Genomic DNA, 17,375 nt, shown 5'->3' with positions numbered 1-17,375 from the left:
CTACGTCTCGTCCAACTGCAAAGACTTGTCCTCTCCGCTACGCCGTCAGAACTGCACCTTAGCTTCTCTTTCCGCCATTTGCAAACCTCGTCCGATAAAAAACGACGTTTCATTTGCTCCCCATTCTACGCCCCCTTGATTATTGCTGCTCCTCGAGCCATTCATCATACAGGCCCCCTGGACAACTAGGAAGCCTGACCCCCGGTTGCGCATAAACCTTGGTCGGACCCAAGGTGAACGAATCACGAGCCTTGTGGAGGCGAGCAGCGAGACCTTTCTTAAGGTGCCACTTTTGCCGAAGCCGGACCCCATCTCACTTGGGCCGGGCGAACATTTGGACTTCTTTCGTACTTGGGCGATTAGGTAAATTAGGCCCGCGAAACAGACCAACTGAGGTCCAGGTAATTTCCATTGCATTTCCGCTACTGCGAGAAAGGTCAGCGAACCCGTCTTCCTTGCCAAAAGCTCGAAGCGCTGTTTTCGTCGGACTTTTTTCCCAAGTGTCAGTCAGTCACTCAGTCGCTCACTCACCGGTCTGTCGTTACTAAACCCTCGGCAAGGCGGCATATTATTATTATTGTCGTCTTTGAATTTCCCCTGCGCCTGTTCCCTGGTGATTGCGACAAGGAAACGTCCCCCTCGGTCTCTCCTCGACACTCTTTGGTGTTCCAGGCGACAGGTTTCCCCATTCAGCTGGGCTGGAAATTCCAGGCGTCCTTCTTCGCTCCATCTCGGCCCCGTAACCCTTTGGAGGGGCCCTTCTTTTGCCGCCATCCTCGTTCGCTCAGCGTTCGCTCGCGGTTGCATAACCGGTCGCCACGCGATCATAATAGAGCGACTCTCCACCTCCACTACCCTCGAGGGGACCACACATACTAATAATCTCCGGCTTACCCACGCCTGCCTCACATTTACCCGTTGAGCCGCCACTGCGGGTCAGACAAGAGTAGCCAACCCCAAAGGACTCTCTCTCCTTCGGTGTGATTTTCTCCAACTTCATTTCCATTCTTCCCAACTTTTCCGTCCGACGCCGAAAAACTGGATTCACTCGAGAAGACCCCTCCTCTGCAATACTCGCCTCTCAGTGACCTCGGAAGGAGTTCCACTGCCGAAAGTACCCCTATTGGAACACCACAATCGCCGGATTTTCCTTTTGGTCGTCGATCTTCGAGAGAAAACGAAGAGTCTCTTTCCTCTTGGTTTCGGAAGTCGTCCGAGCTTGGCTTTGCTCATACCGCTCATCTCCCTGACTCGACCCTGCTTGAGCCCGATTTTGAGCGCTCCGTTTTCCCTCTCTTTCCCGAGTCGCCGCCACCGCCGTCGCCAGGGCGATATCTGTCCGTCATGGCAGGTACCGCTTCGCCCATCGACATCGCCACTCCGACGAGGAACTCTTCTTCCTCACCGAGCAACTTGAATCCTCAACCCTCAAATTTGACGACGGCGTTGCAAGGTGCTGCTGCGAGAGAAGCACGTCCGACCCCGGCCGTCAACATCGGTGCCCCTAATAGCCATGATTTCGCATCAAACGCCGGCCGCCGGGAATCTGTCGCTGGATCTCTTGGGGGCATGGGATCGCATCAATGGGGTACCGGTGCGAAGCCGATTTCAATGAGCAATGCAAATAGGGATAAAACTAGAAGAGAAAGCTTAGCGGGGAGTTTAGTAGGGGGCATGAGTTGGGGTGGTGTCTCAGTTGGTAGTTGGATTCGGGACGAGTAAGTGTCTCTCGCTCATGCATCTGAAGGCTCTCGAGGGCCGTGCTACAGTCGGATTCTGCGTCATGCTTGTTGCTTAAAGGGCCCTTTTGCTGATCCCATGCTTGCTGAAACAGCATTATCATGGCCGGAACCTCGCCGTTTACTTACCAATCACCCTCTTTCCACTCCTCCTCTTATCTTCCGAAACTCGAAGCCAACTTCATGCGGGATTTCTCATGCTGTGGCATTACGCTAGCCTCACTGCACGATTTATTACAACATTATGAAGAAGCGCATGCGCAGCAAGTGCCCCCATCGCAACGCCCTTCGCAATCTGGCCAAGGTGCAGGACCGAATGGCCTTATCAACAGGGGGCAGACACCGCAACACCTTCAGCCGCCAAACCCACATCAGCAGAGTCGGCCTGGTCAATCAAATCATGCGACACCGACTGGCATGCCTCTTGGAGGTCCAGTGAACGGGCAACAAACACAAAACGGGTTTGGAAAGCCGTTAACAGTCACTCACGAGCTGGATGCTGTTGAGGATATGGAGATGGACGACGTGGATGGCAATGATGCTACACCGTCACCGTCGGGTCAACCGCAACAGGCCCAACAATCGCAGTTTGGCCAGAACAACTCTTCGCGAGTCCCATCCCTCAGTCTGAACATTACAAATGCGATGCAGAGCCATCAAGGCCTCAAGTCATCTCGGCCGTCGACTCCGGCTGCCGCTGGCGCACCAGGGTTTCCCTTCCAGAACAATCCTACTGTTTCTTCCGTCAATACTCCCACCTTTGGTGCTCAGCCGATGCGAGCAAACTCACCAGACTCGTCCGTCCCGGGTACACCAGCTGAACTTGATAGTGATTTCGTTGGTGGCCTTCCCGGAGATCTGCCAATGGCCGGTAATCCGATGCAGGGAGGTAACGGCATGTTTGGATATAATTTCGGAAATGGTAATGAGATGCTGGATCTCTGCATTGATGAACCGGCAAAGCGGCTGTTCAGCCCTAATGGCGGGTTTAGTAATCAACATCACTTGGCTCAGTTCAGAATGGGTGGCGCCCAATATGGTAGTGAACTTGCACGTCGGATACGAGAGCAGCAGCTTCTCGCCGGTCTCAGCGGCGCGGCTCCGGGCATGCTTCCTGGGGAAGAAATCAAGCCCTTCCGTTGCCCAGTCGTAGGCTGCGAAAAGGCCTACAAGAATCAAAACGGGCTCAAGTACCATAAAACTGTAAGATTTTCGTGCTTCTGTGTTTCACTCTCCTTTGACACTAATGTTTTTTTTTTTTTTTTTGCAGCACGGTCATACGAATCAGCAGCTCCACGAGAACCCAGACGGCACCTTTTCGATTGTCAACCCTGAAACGTCGGTTCCATATCCTGGAACGCTTGGGATGGAGAAGGAGAAGCCTTACCGATGCGAAGTCTGCGGGAAACGATATAAGAACCTTAATGGTCTCAAATACCACAAGGCACACGCGCCTCTCTGCCACCCTGATCTTAAAGTTAATGCAGCTGCGCTTGCAGGAAGTCCACTTGGCATGCAAGGTGTCAATGTCAATGTGGCAGGTGCAGGACTTGCTGGCATTGGGGAGGAGAACATGGTCCAGTGATTTGTCCATAATGATCCAACCGTATTTGCATCCGACATAGCGGCGTTCTTTAGGTCATTGATTTCTCCTTTCTCCCTGACGGGCTCTTTTTTGCCCTTTGACTAATTTCCCCAAAATTGTTTTTCTATACTCTGGACTCTTTTTGCTGTTCAGAAAAACGTTTCCCCATGCTGATGGATTATTGATTTTGAAGACTTGCTTCCTCAATTTCTACTTGGCTACTTGCATTAATTGGCGCCAGGGTGGGCGTATTGGGCCTCAGAACGGCGCTTCATTAAAGGAGTGGTCGATGTGTTTACGGATTTGTTTTGTCGTTTTTCTCTCTGCTCAATTAAAGAGTACCTTTTTGTGACGAGTTTTCTTTAATTTCTTGACCAGTGTTGTTATGTTTCATGTCGACTCAAGAAAAAAGCAAATTTCTTTTTACACCTTCGCCACTTAATATCTCTCATCGTCTGTTCCTTTCAAAATTATGCAGACAGTATTATGCATCTCTCAATTTCTCAAATATTTCTTACTTTGCGTGTGAGCTCTCGCGAAAATCGTCTACAAAGTGTTGTGATTGTCTCTCTTTGTCACGAATACTGATCGACAAGGTTGTATTGACTTTCCATGCAGGGACAGTCCTCCTCGGCCCCCCACCAACCCCAAAAAGTAACCATGATGAACAGGGTTTTGTCCATTGAGATGAGATTGTGCCTCGTCCTACGCATGCTTTTCGAAGGGATTACAGGGGCATTATCGTTGGATGACGTATTGATTTAACAGTTGCCTTGATTTGACCGCCTCCCCGAGAGGTGTAAGAATCTATAGCTCTTGGCAGTGCAGTGTTGATCGAGATCGATGCATGTGCCTCTCAGCTCGTCAAATCGCCTTTTTATCAATTGGATAAAATGCATTCCGGGTCCACCGTAGACAAACGGTGTCGGACTTGTGACAGACATGGAAGACACGCGTGCAACGTAAGCAGAACAAGTCTTGTTCACCTCATTGGCGACGACCAGTCCCGTACCATATAAGTATGAGCTGTCTGCCGATCATTCTTTCCCTTTTCTTCATGGCATTCCGGGATCAGCAACCTGAAACTTTCCGGAGTGACAGTCAAGTCGACAGCGATCTCAAATCTACGTAGAGGAGAGTTTCAGCATTCTCTGTATCGAGGGGTCCCCACCCGACATCCTGACATCTCTAGTGTACAGACGGGCTGAGATTCACCTGAATCAAATCAAATGAAATTCCGAACAATATGACTGACCTTGGTGAAATAGATTGTGCATACTACAAGTGATTCCACTCTTTACATCAAGCGATATAGACGCAGGTACAAAAACGATATGCGTCGGATTCTTTCATGGTGACTTACCTAGATACCAGGATACGCATGCAACACCACAGTTACTTGTTCGCTTTTCAACCAATCGATGCAGCTCCATCGGCCTCCGAAACCCCTCCCATCTGGAAGCCCCTCCTTACACTTTTACAACGCCCTTCTTTTGAGCATAATCAGCTCCATTGATAGCGATTTCGGATGACCATCCAACAAAAACGCTGTGGTTTAAGTTGTTGCGCCCTCAATAAACCTTGTTTCGCCCTAATAGCGTTTCCCCTTCCACCCGTCGCCCTCTCCCCGCCCACCCTTATCTACAATCGGTCTCGTCTATCAACAATCAAGGGACGAACACGGATCAGACTTCCAATTGATAACTGAGGCCACGCAAACACTCGATAAGTCCGTTCAATGATGAGTGCCGCCGACAGTTCTTCCGCGGCTGTGCCAGTCCCGTTAGCTCCACCGCCGTGGAAATGCAAGTGTGAAGTTTATTGGATTCCTTACTATGCGCGAACGCATGGATCAGACGTACCTCCTGTTGGAGCGTATGCCCCATTAGAAGCGGCTTGGCCTCCCTTTGCTGATCCGGCAAAAGCGGGCTCTTACCGCGGTGGACTCGGTCTGATACAGATTCTGCGATACATTGATTCTCCAGTTGGTATGCATGTCTTGTGTTTCTGTCGAATGCTTTGTCTCCTAAATTATTGTCCGTGTCTTGTATATTTGTGATGGGGCATTTGGTGTATGAAGAGTAACTTGAAAATGAGGGTGTGATACCCCGGGAGCTCGATTGAACGGAGGAGCTTGCTTTTATTTTTATCAAATGTGCATTTTTTTTTCTGGAATGACATTACTTTGTTTGGGGATCAATTGTCAAGATATTAATCAGTCATTGCAGGCAAATATGACGAGTTGGTTCTCGTTCCAGGATATTTTGACGTTCCTCTGAAGAGTCAAAAGAAGGGTCAGAAGAATCTCCGCGTCACCAGGATATATGTCAGTCAAGAAGATACGGCTTATAATGGTAAGTCCGGAATTCTTTCTTTTCATTTGCTTCTGTTTGTTCGTCGCACCTAAGCCTGAGATGTTTGGTGATTGACATATTCTCCTTCTGTCGCAAACTAATATTATATCCTTTTAATCGCTAAAGGACGCCGCAATTGGAACATTCCAAAACACCTCGCACGCTTCTCTTTTACAAATATATCTGCTGGATCATCTGGGCCAAAATCGATAAAAGTGGAGATATTCCCACCTGATACCGCAGCGACTGAGCCATTCTTTTCGACTACATTACAAGCATTCCAATGGCTGCCATCGTTTCCCTTTTCAACCAAGTATATGCCAATGGATATTACATTGGTGCAACCTCCTCTGCCAGCAAGCAATAAGCCCGGGGAAGAAATCCTTTGCGGAACCAATTGCTGGTTCAAACTCTTGCCTGAGGGCTATACGCAGAAGGCCAGACTGATGTGGGTCAATTATACGAATGTGAGCTCTGCAGCAGATAAACGGCACATCAATGATGACCATAACACCCAAGAGAATGATATATCTACGGAAACGGGCCGAGAGGAAACTGCATCCGTGACGAAATGGTGGCCAAGCCTCCATCCGTGGCCAGTCGGCCTTTGGATGGATCAAGCAACTTTGATCTTTGGCGTTCCAGATGTGCTGGAATGAAAGTATAGGTGTTAAAGACTTTACCATAACATGAAGTTTCTCTACGGAAAATCAGTTTCGAGACGAGCCTAAATGCATGTGATGCTATGAAAGGCTTGGTATACAATCGCATGCTGAGTTGAGCTATGAAACGGATTGATTGTTGTGATTTCAAAAATCATTGGCCAATGATCAATAACACTTTACACAGGGTAATACTACTATCGAGTGTTTTTTTGCTTTGCTTTGCTATAGTAATGCTTGCTATAATGGAGCAATATATGGGTACTACTGTAGTTTGGCTTTCCAGTTAGAAACGTTGGACTCGGTAACTGGGGCCCACCGATGTTTGGATGGGACGGGGCGAGGGGAGCAAGACCCACTTGGCCCAAGGTTTCCACTAAAAGATCATTTACCGTAGCTGCCAGTCCCTCTGTAAGTTTGGCGCCAATTTACCTAAAAGAATGACTTGGTCTCGCTCTGATTAACCGACAATGGTAAAACTTTGTGGGGATGAGATGCCAACGCTCCCCAAGGAACAAGCCGAACTCGACCCGCCCCAGTAGCAAATGGCAGCACTGAAACTTAAAAAAACTAGTGACTGTCCAGTTTCGCCCTAGCATCTCCACCCTGGTTGCGGCTCAACCTCAATGATGACGGCGTTGGAGCTGCTGTTGACAGCTATACACACCAACAACAAGCAACATCTGCAATACACTTTTGACCTTGTGATTCGGCAAGTCAGCGCTTGCTTCTTAGCTTGACGACTCCCTTTTGCGACGCAGGACGAACCGCTAGTTGCTCAAGTTACATCCGACTCGCAATTTCTCTCCTTATCTATATAGTCTTTTCATTCGTGATCAAATCATATTTAGTAAAAGGATTGCACCCCAGCTTGCGCAGATGACGTCCACTCACCAGGACTCGTCCACGTCTGCTTCGGCCCCGGCTTTTTACAACTATCCTCAGCCCAGGGCCGGCCCTTCGATACCATATGACAACCCCAAAAAGTCCAACCCTGTTGTCAGAGGTTATCCGCTGAGCATAGGTGCCATTGCGTATTGCCCCACACTATCACCCCCATGTTCTTCAGAGCCTGTCTGAATTAGAACCAAGTTTCCCCACAGAGACGCTGACGTCTTAGTTGATAGTATCTCTTCATTGAACTTTGTGCAAAACTACCTGTGGAGCAACGCTGGCTTCGACGCTCTGCGCTCCATTGCCATCCTCGACTCCATCCAACCCCGGTATGACCCCACAGTCGTTCCCATTAGCCAGCCCTCGGAGCTGCATACCTCTGCAACCAATGGATTTAGCTCGGTGCAACGAGAGGGTAGCAAAAAAATTTATCACTCGGTAGCCGATTTCCACGAGGCATACACTTCGGGCAAGCTCACGCCAACTGCCGTGGCAGAAGCACTGCTTCCCTTAATTCGACGTGATGGCCCCAAACCGGGAGAGCATTCTACAGCGTTCCTGGAAACAAATACCGAGCTGGTCCTCAAGGCCGCCAAAGAATCAACAGAGCGATACAAAGCCGGGAAGCCTCTTGGACAGCTTGATGGCATACCGGTGGCTGTAAAGGACGAGGTAGACTTGTTTGGCTATTCCAAATGCCTCGGAACGGCGCGTGATTTTACAAATAAAGATGGCGCAACGAGCTGGTGCGTCAAGAAATGGGAGGAGCAAGGCGTAGTAATCCTTGGAAAGCTCAATATGCATGAACTCGGATTAGGTAGGTCTTCTTACCCAACCCCGGATTCTCCCCGGGCCCCCAGCGCGCCTGAAACTGACCCGAGGCATTATAGACACTACAAATAACAACCCGATCAAAGGCACGCCATTGAATCCGCACAACAATCATTACTATACCGGCGGCTCCTCTGGCGGCACCGCCTATGCAATCAGTGCGGGGTTGGTTCCCTTCGCACTCGGTGCCGATGGTGGAGGTAGCATCCGTATCCCCGCCAACTACTGCGGCATCTACGGTCTAAAACCCTCACATGGACGAGTGTCCATCCGACCAACTCCCAGCCTTGCCGCGTCTACCGGCGTGGCAGGCCCCCTAGCCAACTGCATGGCCGACCTGGAAATCGCATACCGCGTCCTGGCGACTCCAGACTCCGGAAACCCATCGTCGGCGCTTTTCCCTGCCGCAGGCCACTCGAGCCAGGCGCAGCAGAACCAGAGCAAGAAGACCATCGGTATCTGCAAGGACTGGTACTCACGTGCTGAACCAGAAGTCCGCGAAGCTTGCTCCGCCGCCGTGCAGTTCCTGGAGAAAGAGCTCGGCTACCAAGTCATTGACATCTCCATTCCCTATCTGCCCGAAGGCCAACTGGCACATGCCATGACCATTCTGTCAGAGATCGCATCCGTCATCAAGGGCAACGTCAAGGGCCTGACTGCGCCGAACAAAGTCCTCATCAGCGTCGGCTCCAAGACCCCCGCTATTGACTTTTTGCAGGCGCAGAAACTCCGCTGCCTGATCATGGAGCATCTGGCTCATCTCTTCCAGACGCACCCTGGCCTGCTCATCGTCACGCCCACCACGCCCAACCCGGGCTGGCACATCTCTGGCGGCCCCGGCGATCTCAAGCACGGCGTCAGCGACGGAAACATGTCCATGCGCAACATGGAGTACGTCTGGCTGGCTAATTTCACCGGTCTGCCCAGCCTCAGCGCCCCAGTCGGATACGCTCGTCCGCTCAAGGGCGAGGGCCAGATACCCATTGGCATCATGGTCACAGCGGAGTGGGGCGCCGAAGACGCTCTGATTGAGTGTGGGAAACACCTGGAGAACTATCTTCATTCGAAGCTACCAGGCGGACAGAATCAGCCCGCTACGTGGGTTGATGTTTTTGAAAGGGCGTCCCAAGCTACGTCATAGCATGTCTATGTATTAAATCACTAAGGTACCTTATCTGCATGTTTTTTCTTTTCTTTTTCATTTTTTTTTTTTTTGGATGGGATACGGGATATGAAAACTTAATTTATGTAGAGAGGCAATCTTAATAAAAAATCATTGGAGCTGTTGTCCAACAATTCCAACAATCACTGATATGGCCGTTACGCTCGCAGTATATTTTTAAAACTTCAGTCTAATAACGTGGAGACGAAAGTCCTTCTGGTTTTGGATTCCCTCATTGTATTTCCTTCTCTATATAAACGTAATGCCGTTTTAGATACCTAGAATCAGGCCAAAGCTTCTTTTGGGCTTGTAGGTAGGTACAACCAGTCTTGCAAAATTCTTTATTTCATATCAAGAGAGCAACGTGGACCAGCCACATGCGTCTGCTATATAAAGCTTTCCCCTCACAAAACACAAAATGTATCTTCTACTTACCTCAGTTACGCACCCACAGTGAACTGTGAGAACAAAATGATCACTTCTGCTTATTTTCCTTCCTTTCCTACCCACCCCTCCCCCCCCTCTCTCCCACCCCCCAACGCCACCACCACCTTGAGAACACTTGTACTGAACTAAAGTGAGAACCGAAGCGGAATGAAATGAAGGTAGAGTGAGGTAAGGAGAGATAAAGTAGGTTTACAAGTCGACGAGCTCGTCGTCATTTTCCGCTTCGGCGGCTTCGTCTTGAAGTTCCTCGTCGGATTTGAGGACGTCGCGGATCAAATTGAGCGTCGCGCGGAGCGGCAGACCGACCACATTGTCAAATGTGCCGTCTATCCGCTCGACGAGGATAGAGCCGATCCCTTGGATCCCGTAGCCGCCGGCTTTGTCGGCGCCTTCGCGTGTGCGGACGTATGCGAGGATGAGGTCGTCGCTGACTGTACATTACGATATGGTTCGTTAGTAAATGGGATGACATGGATTTAATGTCATTGTGAATCACGTCGAACGCGTAAAAAAAAAGAGAGAGAAAGTACTGAAAGGAGTCGTCGAGATAATTGGGATGAAATGGATATAAATGAAATGACAAAAGGAATAAGAAAGAATGAAAAATTAAAAAACAAGAACAAAAACAAATTAATAATTAAAAAAAGGAGGGAAACGAACCATCCTTTGAAAACTTCACAGTCGTCTCTTCCACTGCAGTCTCCAATGCATATCCCGGATCTCTCGCGCTTTCTAACGGCGCCATGGCCACCACAGCCGTGTAGACCTTGTGTTCGCCGAAATCCCGCAGTCCTTTGAGCATATCGATATGCTCCCGCTCGCTGCGCGGCTTTTCGAAAATGTCGCCCAGATGGCCCACGACAACCGTGTCGGCAGCCAAGACGAGCGCGGGCTCGCCCCGCTCTGCGTTGTTGATTTCCTGCGTGTATACCGTCATCGCCTTCTGCGTGGCCGTTGCCCGGACATATTCAAAGGGAGACAGCGACTTGGGGAGGTTCTCGGGGACCGTAGAGGGAACTATGTCGAGATTGTGCAAGCCTATCTATTCCGCCGGGTTTTTTTGCCCATGGTCAGTCAATGTTGTTGTAATGAATTGGCTTGTTCCGTTGCATCAGAGTTGTTTATTGGCATTGTATGCAATTGATCTCGAAAAAGGATATATGGATAGAACGGGGGAGGGTGGGCTCACTTGTGCGAGTAGCATCTTCCGCCGCGGCGACGCTGAAGCTAGTATCACCCGCTTGTCCCGCAGGAAATTCAATTCAGGAATATCCAAGGGAAACGGAGCGCGGAGGGGACCCTTGAGGGGAGCACCTGGCGGCGGTATTGCCGGTCGTGTGGCCTGTTGCTCGGACGTCTCGTAGCTGGGAGGCGCATCTTGAGGCGCTTTTTCGTATTTTGCGTCTGTCATTGTCCAGACTAGTCCGCAAGGTTTTGCTGTGCAAAAAGGAAAAAAGGACAACGGAATCTCAATTGAGGTTTGGGGCTGGCTCCTGGTAATGAAAATGCTGGGCCCGGTTGTTGATTATTGTATTGTGGGTAAGAGTGTGTGTGGTTATCTCCTATACCTGGGTGGCCATGTGCGTAATTCGGGGGGTTTCATGACGGATGGTAAGTGGCTCATGCTAGGGGGAGATCCAGCCACGTGTGGCTGACGCGGTTTGGTGGGGGGTATTTACTACGGTGCTCTAAGGGGGCGTGATGTGCATTGCAAGAAACACAAGGGAAAATACTGCGGTAGATGGCGACAATGGGGCTATTTTTACAAGGATTCGAATGACGGGAAATTTTCGGAAAATGTAGCTCAGATCCCTACATCTCAATTCATCGGATGAACTTTGGCATCTGCCAGCATTATCAGATCGCCAGGCACTATGTTACTGTACTCACTGATCACTGATCATTATAAAAGCGCCTCGACTATCAACCGCGGCCCGCGGTAAAACGATGGGGCGAAGGGGCGAAACTAACGTAATTCCCAAGCGACCCGAACACCCAAGCGACCCGAACAGGCAGATATCCCATACAAATAGGCAATTTTTATGAAATTGATATCTCAACAAACACTTGTTGTTTTAACTTGAAATTAGGCATACTGATTCTCTAGGGGTAGATATATACATACAAGGAATTTTGAATATTTTTGGTCAGTTTTATAGATAATTTTCTTAATTTTTATGTATTTGAGACTAAAAATAGTATATATTTTCTATTGTGAAGGCTTTGATCAAGCATGCTTCCTGTAAATAAGACAGGTATCTAGTATAACCCTCTAGACCCCATGACAGAAATATCTATTCAAAATCTCTTATTGTTGTTGAGATATAAGCATACATTTGTACAGGATTTCAACCTGTTCGGGTCGCTTGGGTGTTCGGGTCGCTTGGGAATTACGTTATAGAAAGTCTGCTTACATAACGGTCATGTTGGTTGGCATGATTAGTGTAGGTTCGTCATCTCGTTCGGCATGGCTTCCAGAAGTGTTGCCCCTCCGAGCTCGCGCTCTCCGATGCTTCTTTCGGACGTAATGACGTTAAATTGAGGAAATATGTTTGGAATCGACAGACCCACCAATCGCGGAGCTGTATCCGCAATTGTAGTGTTATTTGCGAGATTGAAGGTTCGATGAAAATTGTATGATTTGTATGAATTAGAAATCAGCAATGAAACGCGTGTTTTTTCCCCATAGCAATACATAATTTTTGAGAATATATAAAAGGTATTTGAAATAAAACGACAGATTGGAATTGAAGATTTCCAAGTCTATCTTTCCTGCTGAATAGATTTGTCGTGTGCGTTTGAATATATTTTACCTTCACCGAATAATTCCAACATACAATCTAGCGCCATGGTTCAAAACAAGGGCTTGATCTTCAAATCGGTCCCTGAAGGCTTGCCAGTCAAGGGCAAGGACCTTGTCATTGAGGACAGACCGATTGATCTCAACGCTCAACTTCCAAAGGATGGCGTGCTCTTGAGGAATTTCTACCTCTCTTTTGACCCCTACCAGCGAGGTCGAATGCGGCCGGCAAATACCAAGTCCTATGCGCAAGCATTTACTCTCGGAGAGCCCATCGTCAATGATGGAATCGCAAAGGTAGTGAAGTCTGCCAACCCGGCGTTCAAGGAGGGAGACGTGGTGCTTGGTCATTTGAGAACGGAAGAATACTCTGTTATTCCAGGTGACAAAATTGGACCCGTTAAGCTCAGCAAGCTCGAGAATCCTCGCAACCTCGACCCTAAGCTGTTCCTGGGTGCTCTGGGTATGCCTGGCTTGACGGCATATGCGTCATTTTATGAAATTGGAGAGCCCAAAAAGGGAGAGACAATCTTCATCTCCGCCGCGTCTGGCGCTGTAGGCCAAATCGTCGGGCAGCTCGCCAAGCATGAAGGACTAAAGGTCATTGGAAGCGTTGGTGACGATGCCAAGGCCAAGTTCATCACTGAGGAGCTCAACTTTGATTCAGTCTTCAATTACAAGAAAGAGAAACCGCTGGATGCATTGAAGCGGTTGGCCCCCGATGGAATCGATATTTATTTCGAGAATGTTGGCGGAGAAACTTTGGATGCTGTCCTAGAACAAATTAATAACTATGGACGAATTAGTAAGTCAAATCTCCGCCCTATGATTCATGAAGATTATGATTTGTTCGCTGTAACGATTTCGTGATGCTAATGTTACCATCTGGTCTGCAGTTGCTTGTGGCATGATCTCCCAATACAATTCGAAGCCAGAGGACAGATATGGTGTCAAGAACCTCATAAAGGTATTTGAGAAGCGGCTGAAAATGCAAGGATTCATTGTCCTCGACCCCCAGTTTGGCCAAAAATGGTCACCTGAGCACCAGAAGAACTTGCAGCAGTGGCTTGATGATGGGTCGTTCACGGCCAAACTCAGCGTGACTGAAGGCATTGATAATGCAATTGACGGCCTTTTGAGTCTTTTCTCTGGCAAGAATTTCGGAAAAGCTATTCTCCAAATCGCGGATTTGCAAGAGGTACGTTTCATGTGCTTGTGAAATGCATTCATAATGAAAAAGCCCGCTAACATTGTGACAGTAATACCAAGACCATTTTAAGAAGAAATGTATCCAGGAATAGGTAGAAAGGCGCCAACGAATAATGTATCATATGAGAATTGATAAAGCATATATCCATTCCGAAAGGCCATCATATAAGAAATTGATCAATTTGTGATACGGTGACATGACTGCAATGGATTCTTTCGATAAAATGAGGAGTGTGCAAGGGTAATTCCAATATACTTCAGTCGGTGATATTAAATGAAGAAGCATATTTGCGTACAAATCACTTGAATGCAAGGATGCAGCATGAAAAATACGTGAAATGCCATTTGATGGCGGAGAGAATAGGGTGATTGATGCCCGAGTTCGGGAAACGCTAAACTACAAATGGACAAAGAACCTGACTATGCGATAAAAGAGAGGATGAACTTCCAAAAAATGCCCCGCCATTTATCGGAGCAGATCATGAGGTAAAGAGTCATCGGTCCAACACCCGTCCTGTTTATACCATTCTCAATTCCCTACCCACCTTTGCAAAGGTTCAAGGGAATTTCTCGCCAAAAATGGCTTCTCCATTCCTGCCACAGATTGACCTTGCTTCATTCGACGCCAAATCGAACCAGGGACTGAGTGCCCAGTCGATTTCCCACATTGGTGCTGCTTTCGCCGCTGTCGATCAAAGCAACCTCGACAATGCATTCGCTCTCCTGCAGCAGCACTTGAGCAGTATTGCTCTCCATCTTGACGTGAAAGCGCTCTCGATTGAGGATATCACTTCCTTGCTGAACGCCGGCGCCGCCAAAGTTTTTGTGTCATTGAACCAGCTGAAAGAACTACTCCAAATTAGCACCATTGCTCAGGAGAGAATTATTTTGGCACTCCCTGGCCAGCAGCGGGCAAACAAGGAAGAGATTATCAATGCCATTGGCGAGACTCAAGTCGGCGTTTTCTCGCCGCAGGTCCTGGATGTTGAGCTGGTAGAGGCCTGGCTCAAGGAGCTGGGCTCGACTAGACCGCCAGTCTACGTTTCGCTCGCAACCCCGAGCCTTGAGAATGCTCTACGATTGCTCAAGCTTGCAGCCATCCCGATCATCCCATCGACACAACTGACGACCGACGCCGCATCCGGAAAAATTCCCGTCGCTGACTTGCTCCTCGCAAATGCCAAGAGTGATCGACCTGATGGACTTTTCACAACATTGGTTGTGGATGAGCGTGGAGTTGCTTTGGGCTTGGTCTACAGCAGCCAGGAGAGTTTGGCTGAAAGTCTGAAGACTGGAAGAGGTGTCTACCAAAGTCGGAAACGCGGCCTGTGGTACAAGGGCGACAGCAGTGGAGATATTCAGGAGCTCGTCAGCGTCTCGCTTGACTGTGACGAGGACTGCCTGAAATATGTTGTGAGACAAAAGGGCAGAGGTAGGCATCATTCTAATTAGCCTCGAAACTTTCCCTACTGACGTGCCTATTTCAGGATTCTGCCACCTGGCTACGCCCACCTGCTTTGGCGACTATAGCGGTCTGTCAAAACTTCAGAAGACTCTCCAAGAACGCAAGGCTTCCGCTCCTGAAGGCTCCTACACTGCACGCTTGTTCAACTCACCACAGCTACTGAGAGCGAAGATCATGGAAGAAGCCGACGAGCTGTGCAATGCACAGACCAAGGAAGAAGTGGCCTTTGAGGCGGCAGACTTGCTCTACTTTGCACTCACCAAGTGCGTTGCATCCGGAGTCAGCCTAGAGGATGTGGAGCGCAGTCTGGATGCCAAGAGCTTCAAAGTCAAGCGTAGAAAGGGAGATGCCAAGGGCCAGTGGGCTGAAAAGGCCGGCCTTTCTGGCAACGCTCCTAATTCTGAGGCCAAGGAACAGATCAAAGAGGCGGCTTCCATTCCTAAGAAGCCTGAAGATCCCGCTGGCTTTCAGGATGGTCAAATCAGAATGAAGCGTTATGATACAACTACCATCTCTGACGCAGAATTGGAGAAGATTCTTCGCCGACCCGCTCAGAAGTCCAATGAGGCAGTCATGGCGATTGTCAAGCCCATCATCCAAGCTATCCGCGAACGCGGTGACGCTGCTGTTCTGGAATACACTCACAAGTTCGAAAAGGCCACCTCCTTGAAGTCACCTGTCTTGCGCGCTCCTTTCCCTGAGCACTTGATGCAGCTGCCCAAGGAGACTATTGAGGCCATCGATATCAGTTTCGAAAACATTCGTCGCTTCCATGCTGCACAGGCTGAAGAGAAGCCTCTCAAGATTGAGACTATGCCCGGAGTTGTCTGCTCACGATTCACTCGTCCCATTGAACGTGTTGGTCTCTACGTCCCCGGAGGCACTGCCGTGCTACCTTCTACGGCTCTCATGCTCGGTGTCCCGGCTATGGTTGCAGGATGCAAGAAGATTGTTCTCGCCTCGCCTCCGCGTGCGGATGGTCGGCTCACCCCTGAGGTTGTTTATGTTGCTCACAAGGTTGGAGCCGAAAGCATAGTGCTTGCCGGTGGCGCTCAGGCTGTCGCTGCGCTCGCCTACGGCACCGAGAGTGTCAGCAAGGTTGACAAGATTCTCGGTCCTGGTAACCAGTTCGTCACTGCCGGAAAGATGTTTGTCTCCAACGACACTAGCGCTGGAGTCAGCATCGACATGCCCGCCGGTCCCAGTGAGGTCTTGGTTATCGCCGATGCGGCCGCTAACCCGGCATTTGTTGCATCTGACTTGCTCAGCCAGGCAGAGCACGGAGTCGACTCGCAGGTCATCCTCATTGCAGTCGACCTGAACGAGTCCCAGCTTGCGGCGATTGAAGAGCAGCTTCACGTGCAGGCCATGGCCCTCCCTCGTGTAGATATTGTGCGCGGCTCGATTGCCCACTCAGTTACGCTCCAGGTCAAGACTATCGAGGAGGCTATGACATTGAGCAACCACTATGCCCCAGAACATTTGATCTTGCAGCTCCAAAACGCTGCAGATGTTGTTCCTCTGGTAGAGAACGCCGGAAGTGTTTTCGTTGGCGCATGGACACCCGAGAGTGTTGGAGACTACTCTGCAGGTGTCAACCACTCATTGCGTAAGTACCGAAGTTCATACACGAGAGTATATAGATAGGTACTGACGCAACGTTCTTTTTTAGCGACCTACGGCTATGCTAAGCAATATTCTGGTGTCAATCTCTCCTCCTACCAGAAATCGATTACTTGCTCAAATCTCTCCGAGGAGGGTCTCAAGAATGTTGGTGGTGCAGTGATGCAGCTCGCCAAGGTTGAAGAGCTTGAAGCCCACCGAAGAGCCGTCAGCATCCGACTTCAAGCCATCAAGCAATAGACTATACAATTACTCGATGATAACTCACGATACCAAAAGAAAGTCTCAGTGTGACTGATTACGAAGAAAAGTTTTATCATATGTTTGGATTTAGAGCTAGACGGTCCCATGTACTTAAATAGCTAATAAGTCCTATTTGTTCCATTTCCATCTGTATTTTGGGTTAAGCGGTGTACTGATTTTCTAGCGACAATAAAATCATCTTTATTATACAACTTCTATAAGTATTTTGAAAATTTCTAGCTATTGTCGGAAATAAATATTCTGGCGATCTCCATTTTCTCAAAGCGCTGTCCGAAGGCTAGCGCCTTTAACCCCAAGCGGAATATCAATGTCAGACAAAGAACTTTTCACCACAGCTACT

General features: G+C 49.0%; 6 protein-coding genes across 6 annotated transcripts; 5 read left to right on the top strand and 1 right to left on the bottom strand.

Moving 5' to 3' along the window:
• Window positions 1-1,175: 1,175 nt before the first annotated feature.
• On the top strand, window positions 1,176-3,520 carry L228DRAFT_145982 (hypothetical protein). The gene is made up of 3 exons (XM_018329225.1): window positions 1,176-1,718; window positions 1,835-2,942; window positions 3,010-3,520. The coding sequence occupies exons 1-3, from the start codon at window positions 1,345-1,347 to the stop codon at window positions 3,322-3,324; spliced, it is 1,797 nt and encodes a 598-aa protein (XP_018187635.1). The 5' UTR covers window positions 1,176-1,344; the 3' UTR covers window positions 3,325-3,520.
• A 1,301-nt stretch (window positions 3,521-4,821) lies between these two features.
• Window positions 4,822-6,605, top strand: L228DRAFT_247694 (hypothetical protein). The gene is made up of 3 exons (XM_018332707.1): window positions 4,822-5,312; window positions 5,553-5,678; window positions 5,805-6,605. Exons 1-3 carry the CDS (start codon window positions 5,063-5,065, stop codon window positions 6,335-6,337), a joined length of 909 nt encoding a protein of 302 aa, XP_018187634.1. The 5' UTR covers window positions 4,822-5,062; the 3' UTR covers window positions 6,338-6,605.
• A 353-nt stretch (window positions 6,606-6,958) lies between these two features.
• L228DRAFT_247693 (amidase signature enzyme) lies at window positions 6,959-9,348 on the top strand. The gene is made up of 3 exons (XM_018332706.1): window positions 6,959-7,374; window positions 7,468-8,051; window positions 8,125-9,348. Exons 1-3 carry the CDS (start codon window positions 7,220-7,222, stop codon window positions 9,204-9,206), a joined length of 1,821 nt encoding a protein of 606 aa, XP_018187633.1. The 5' UTR covers window positions 6,959-7,219; the 3' UTR covers window positions 9,207-9,348.
• Window positions 9,349-9,424: 76 nt separating this feature from the next.
• On the bottom strand, window positions 9,425-11,259 carry L228DRAFT_283264 (Maf-domain-containing protein). The gene is made up of 3 exons (XM_018336101.1): window positions 10,864-11,259; window positions 10,335-10,716; window positions 9,425-10,105 (listed from the first exon to the last, which is right to left on the bottom strand). The coding sequence occupies exons 1-3, from the start codon at window positions 11,083-11,085 to the stop codon at window positions 9,864-9,866; spliced, it is 846 nt and encodes a 281-aa protein (XP_018187632.1). The 5' UTR covers window positions 11,086-11,259; the 3' UTR covers window positions 9,425-9,863.
• Window positions 11,260-12,052: 793 nt separating this feature from the next.
• L228DRAFT_247691 (NAD(P)-binding protein) lies at window positions 12,053-13,772 on the top strand. Its single transcript, XM_018332705.1, has one exon. It carries the CDS (start codon window positions 12,523-12,525, stop codon window positions 13,342-13,344), a length of 822 nt encoding a protein of 273 aa, XP_018187631.1. The 5' UTR covers window positions 12,053-12,522; the 3' UTR covers window positions 13,345-13,772.
• Window positions 13,773-14,159: 387 nt separating this feature from the next.
• On the top strand, window positions 14,160-17,370 carry L228DRAFT_220873 (tri-functional histidine biosynthesis protein). Its single transcript, XM_018330255.1, has 3 exons — window positions 14,160-15,115; window positions 15,171-16,757; window positions 16,821-17,370. The coding sequence occupies exons 1-3, from the start codon at window positions 14,263-14,265 to the stop codon at window positions 17,009-17,011; spliced, it is 2,631 nt and encodes an 876-aa protein (XP_018187630.1). The 5' UTR covers window positions 14,160-14,262; the 3' UTR covers window positions 17,012-17,370.
• Window positions 17,371-17,375: the final 5 nt, after the last annotated feature.

Source organism: Xylona heveae, assembly GCF_001619985.1.
Source record: "Xylona heveae TC161 unplaced genomic scaffold L228scaffold_6, whole genome shotgun sequence".
Lineage (NCBI taxonomy): Eukaryota > Fungi > Ascomycota > Xylonomycetes > Xylonales > Xylonaceae > Xylona > Xylona heveae.
The sequence above is the reverse complement of the archived record's forward strand: the minus strand, read 5'-3'. Positions and strand labels throughout refer to the sequence as shown.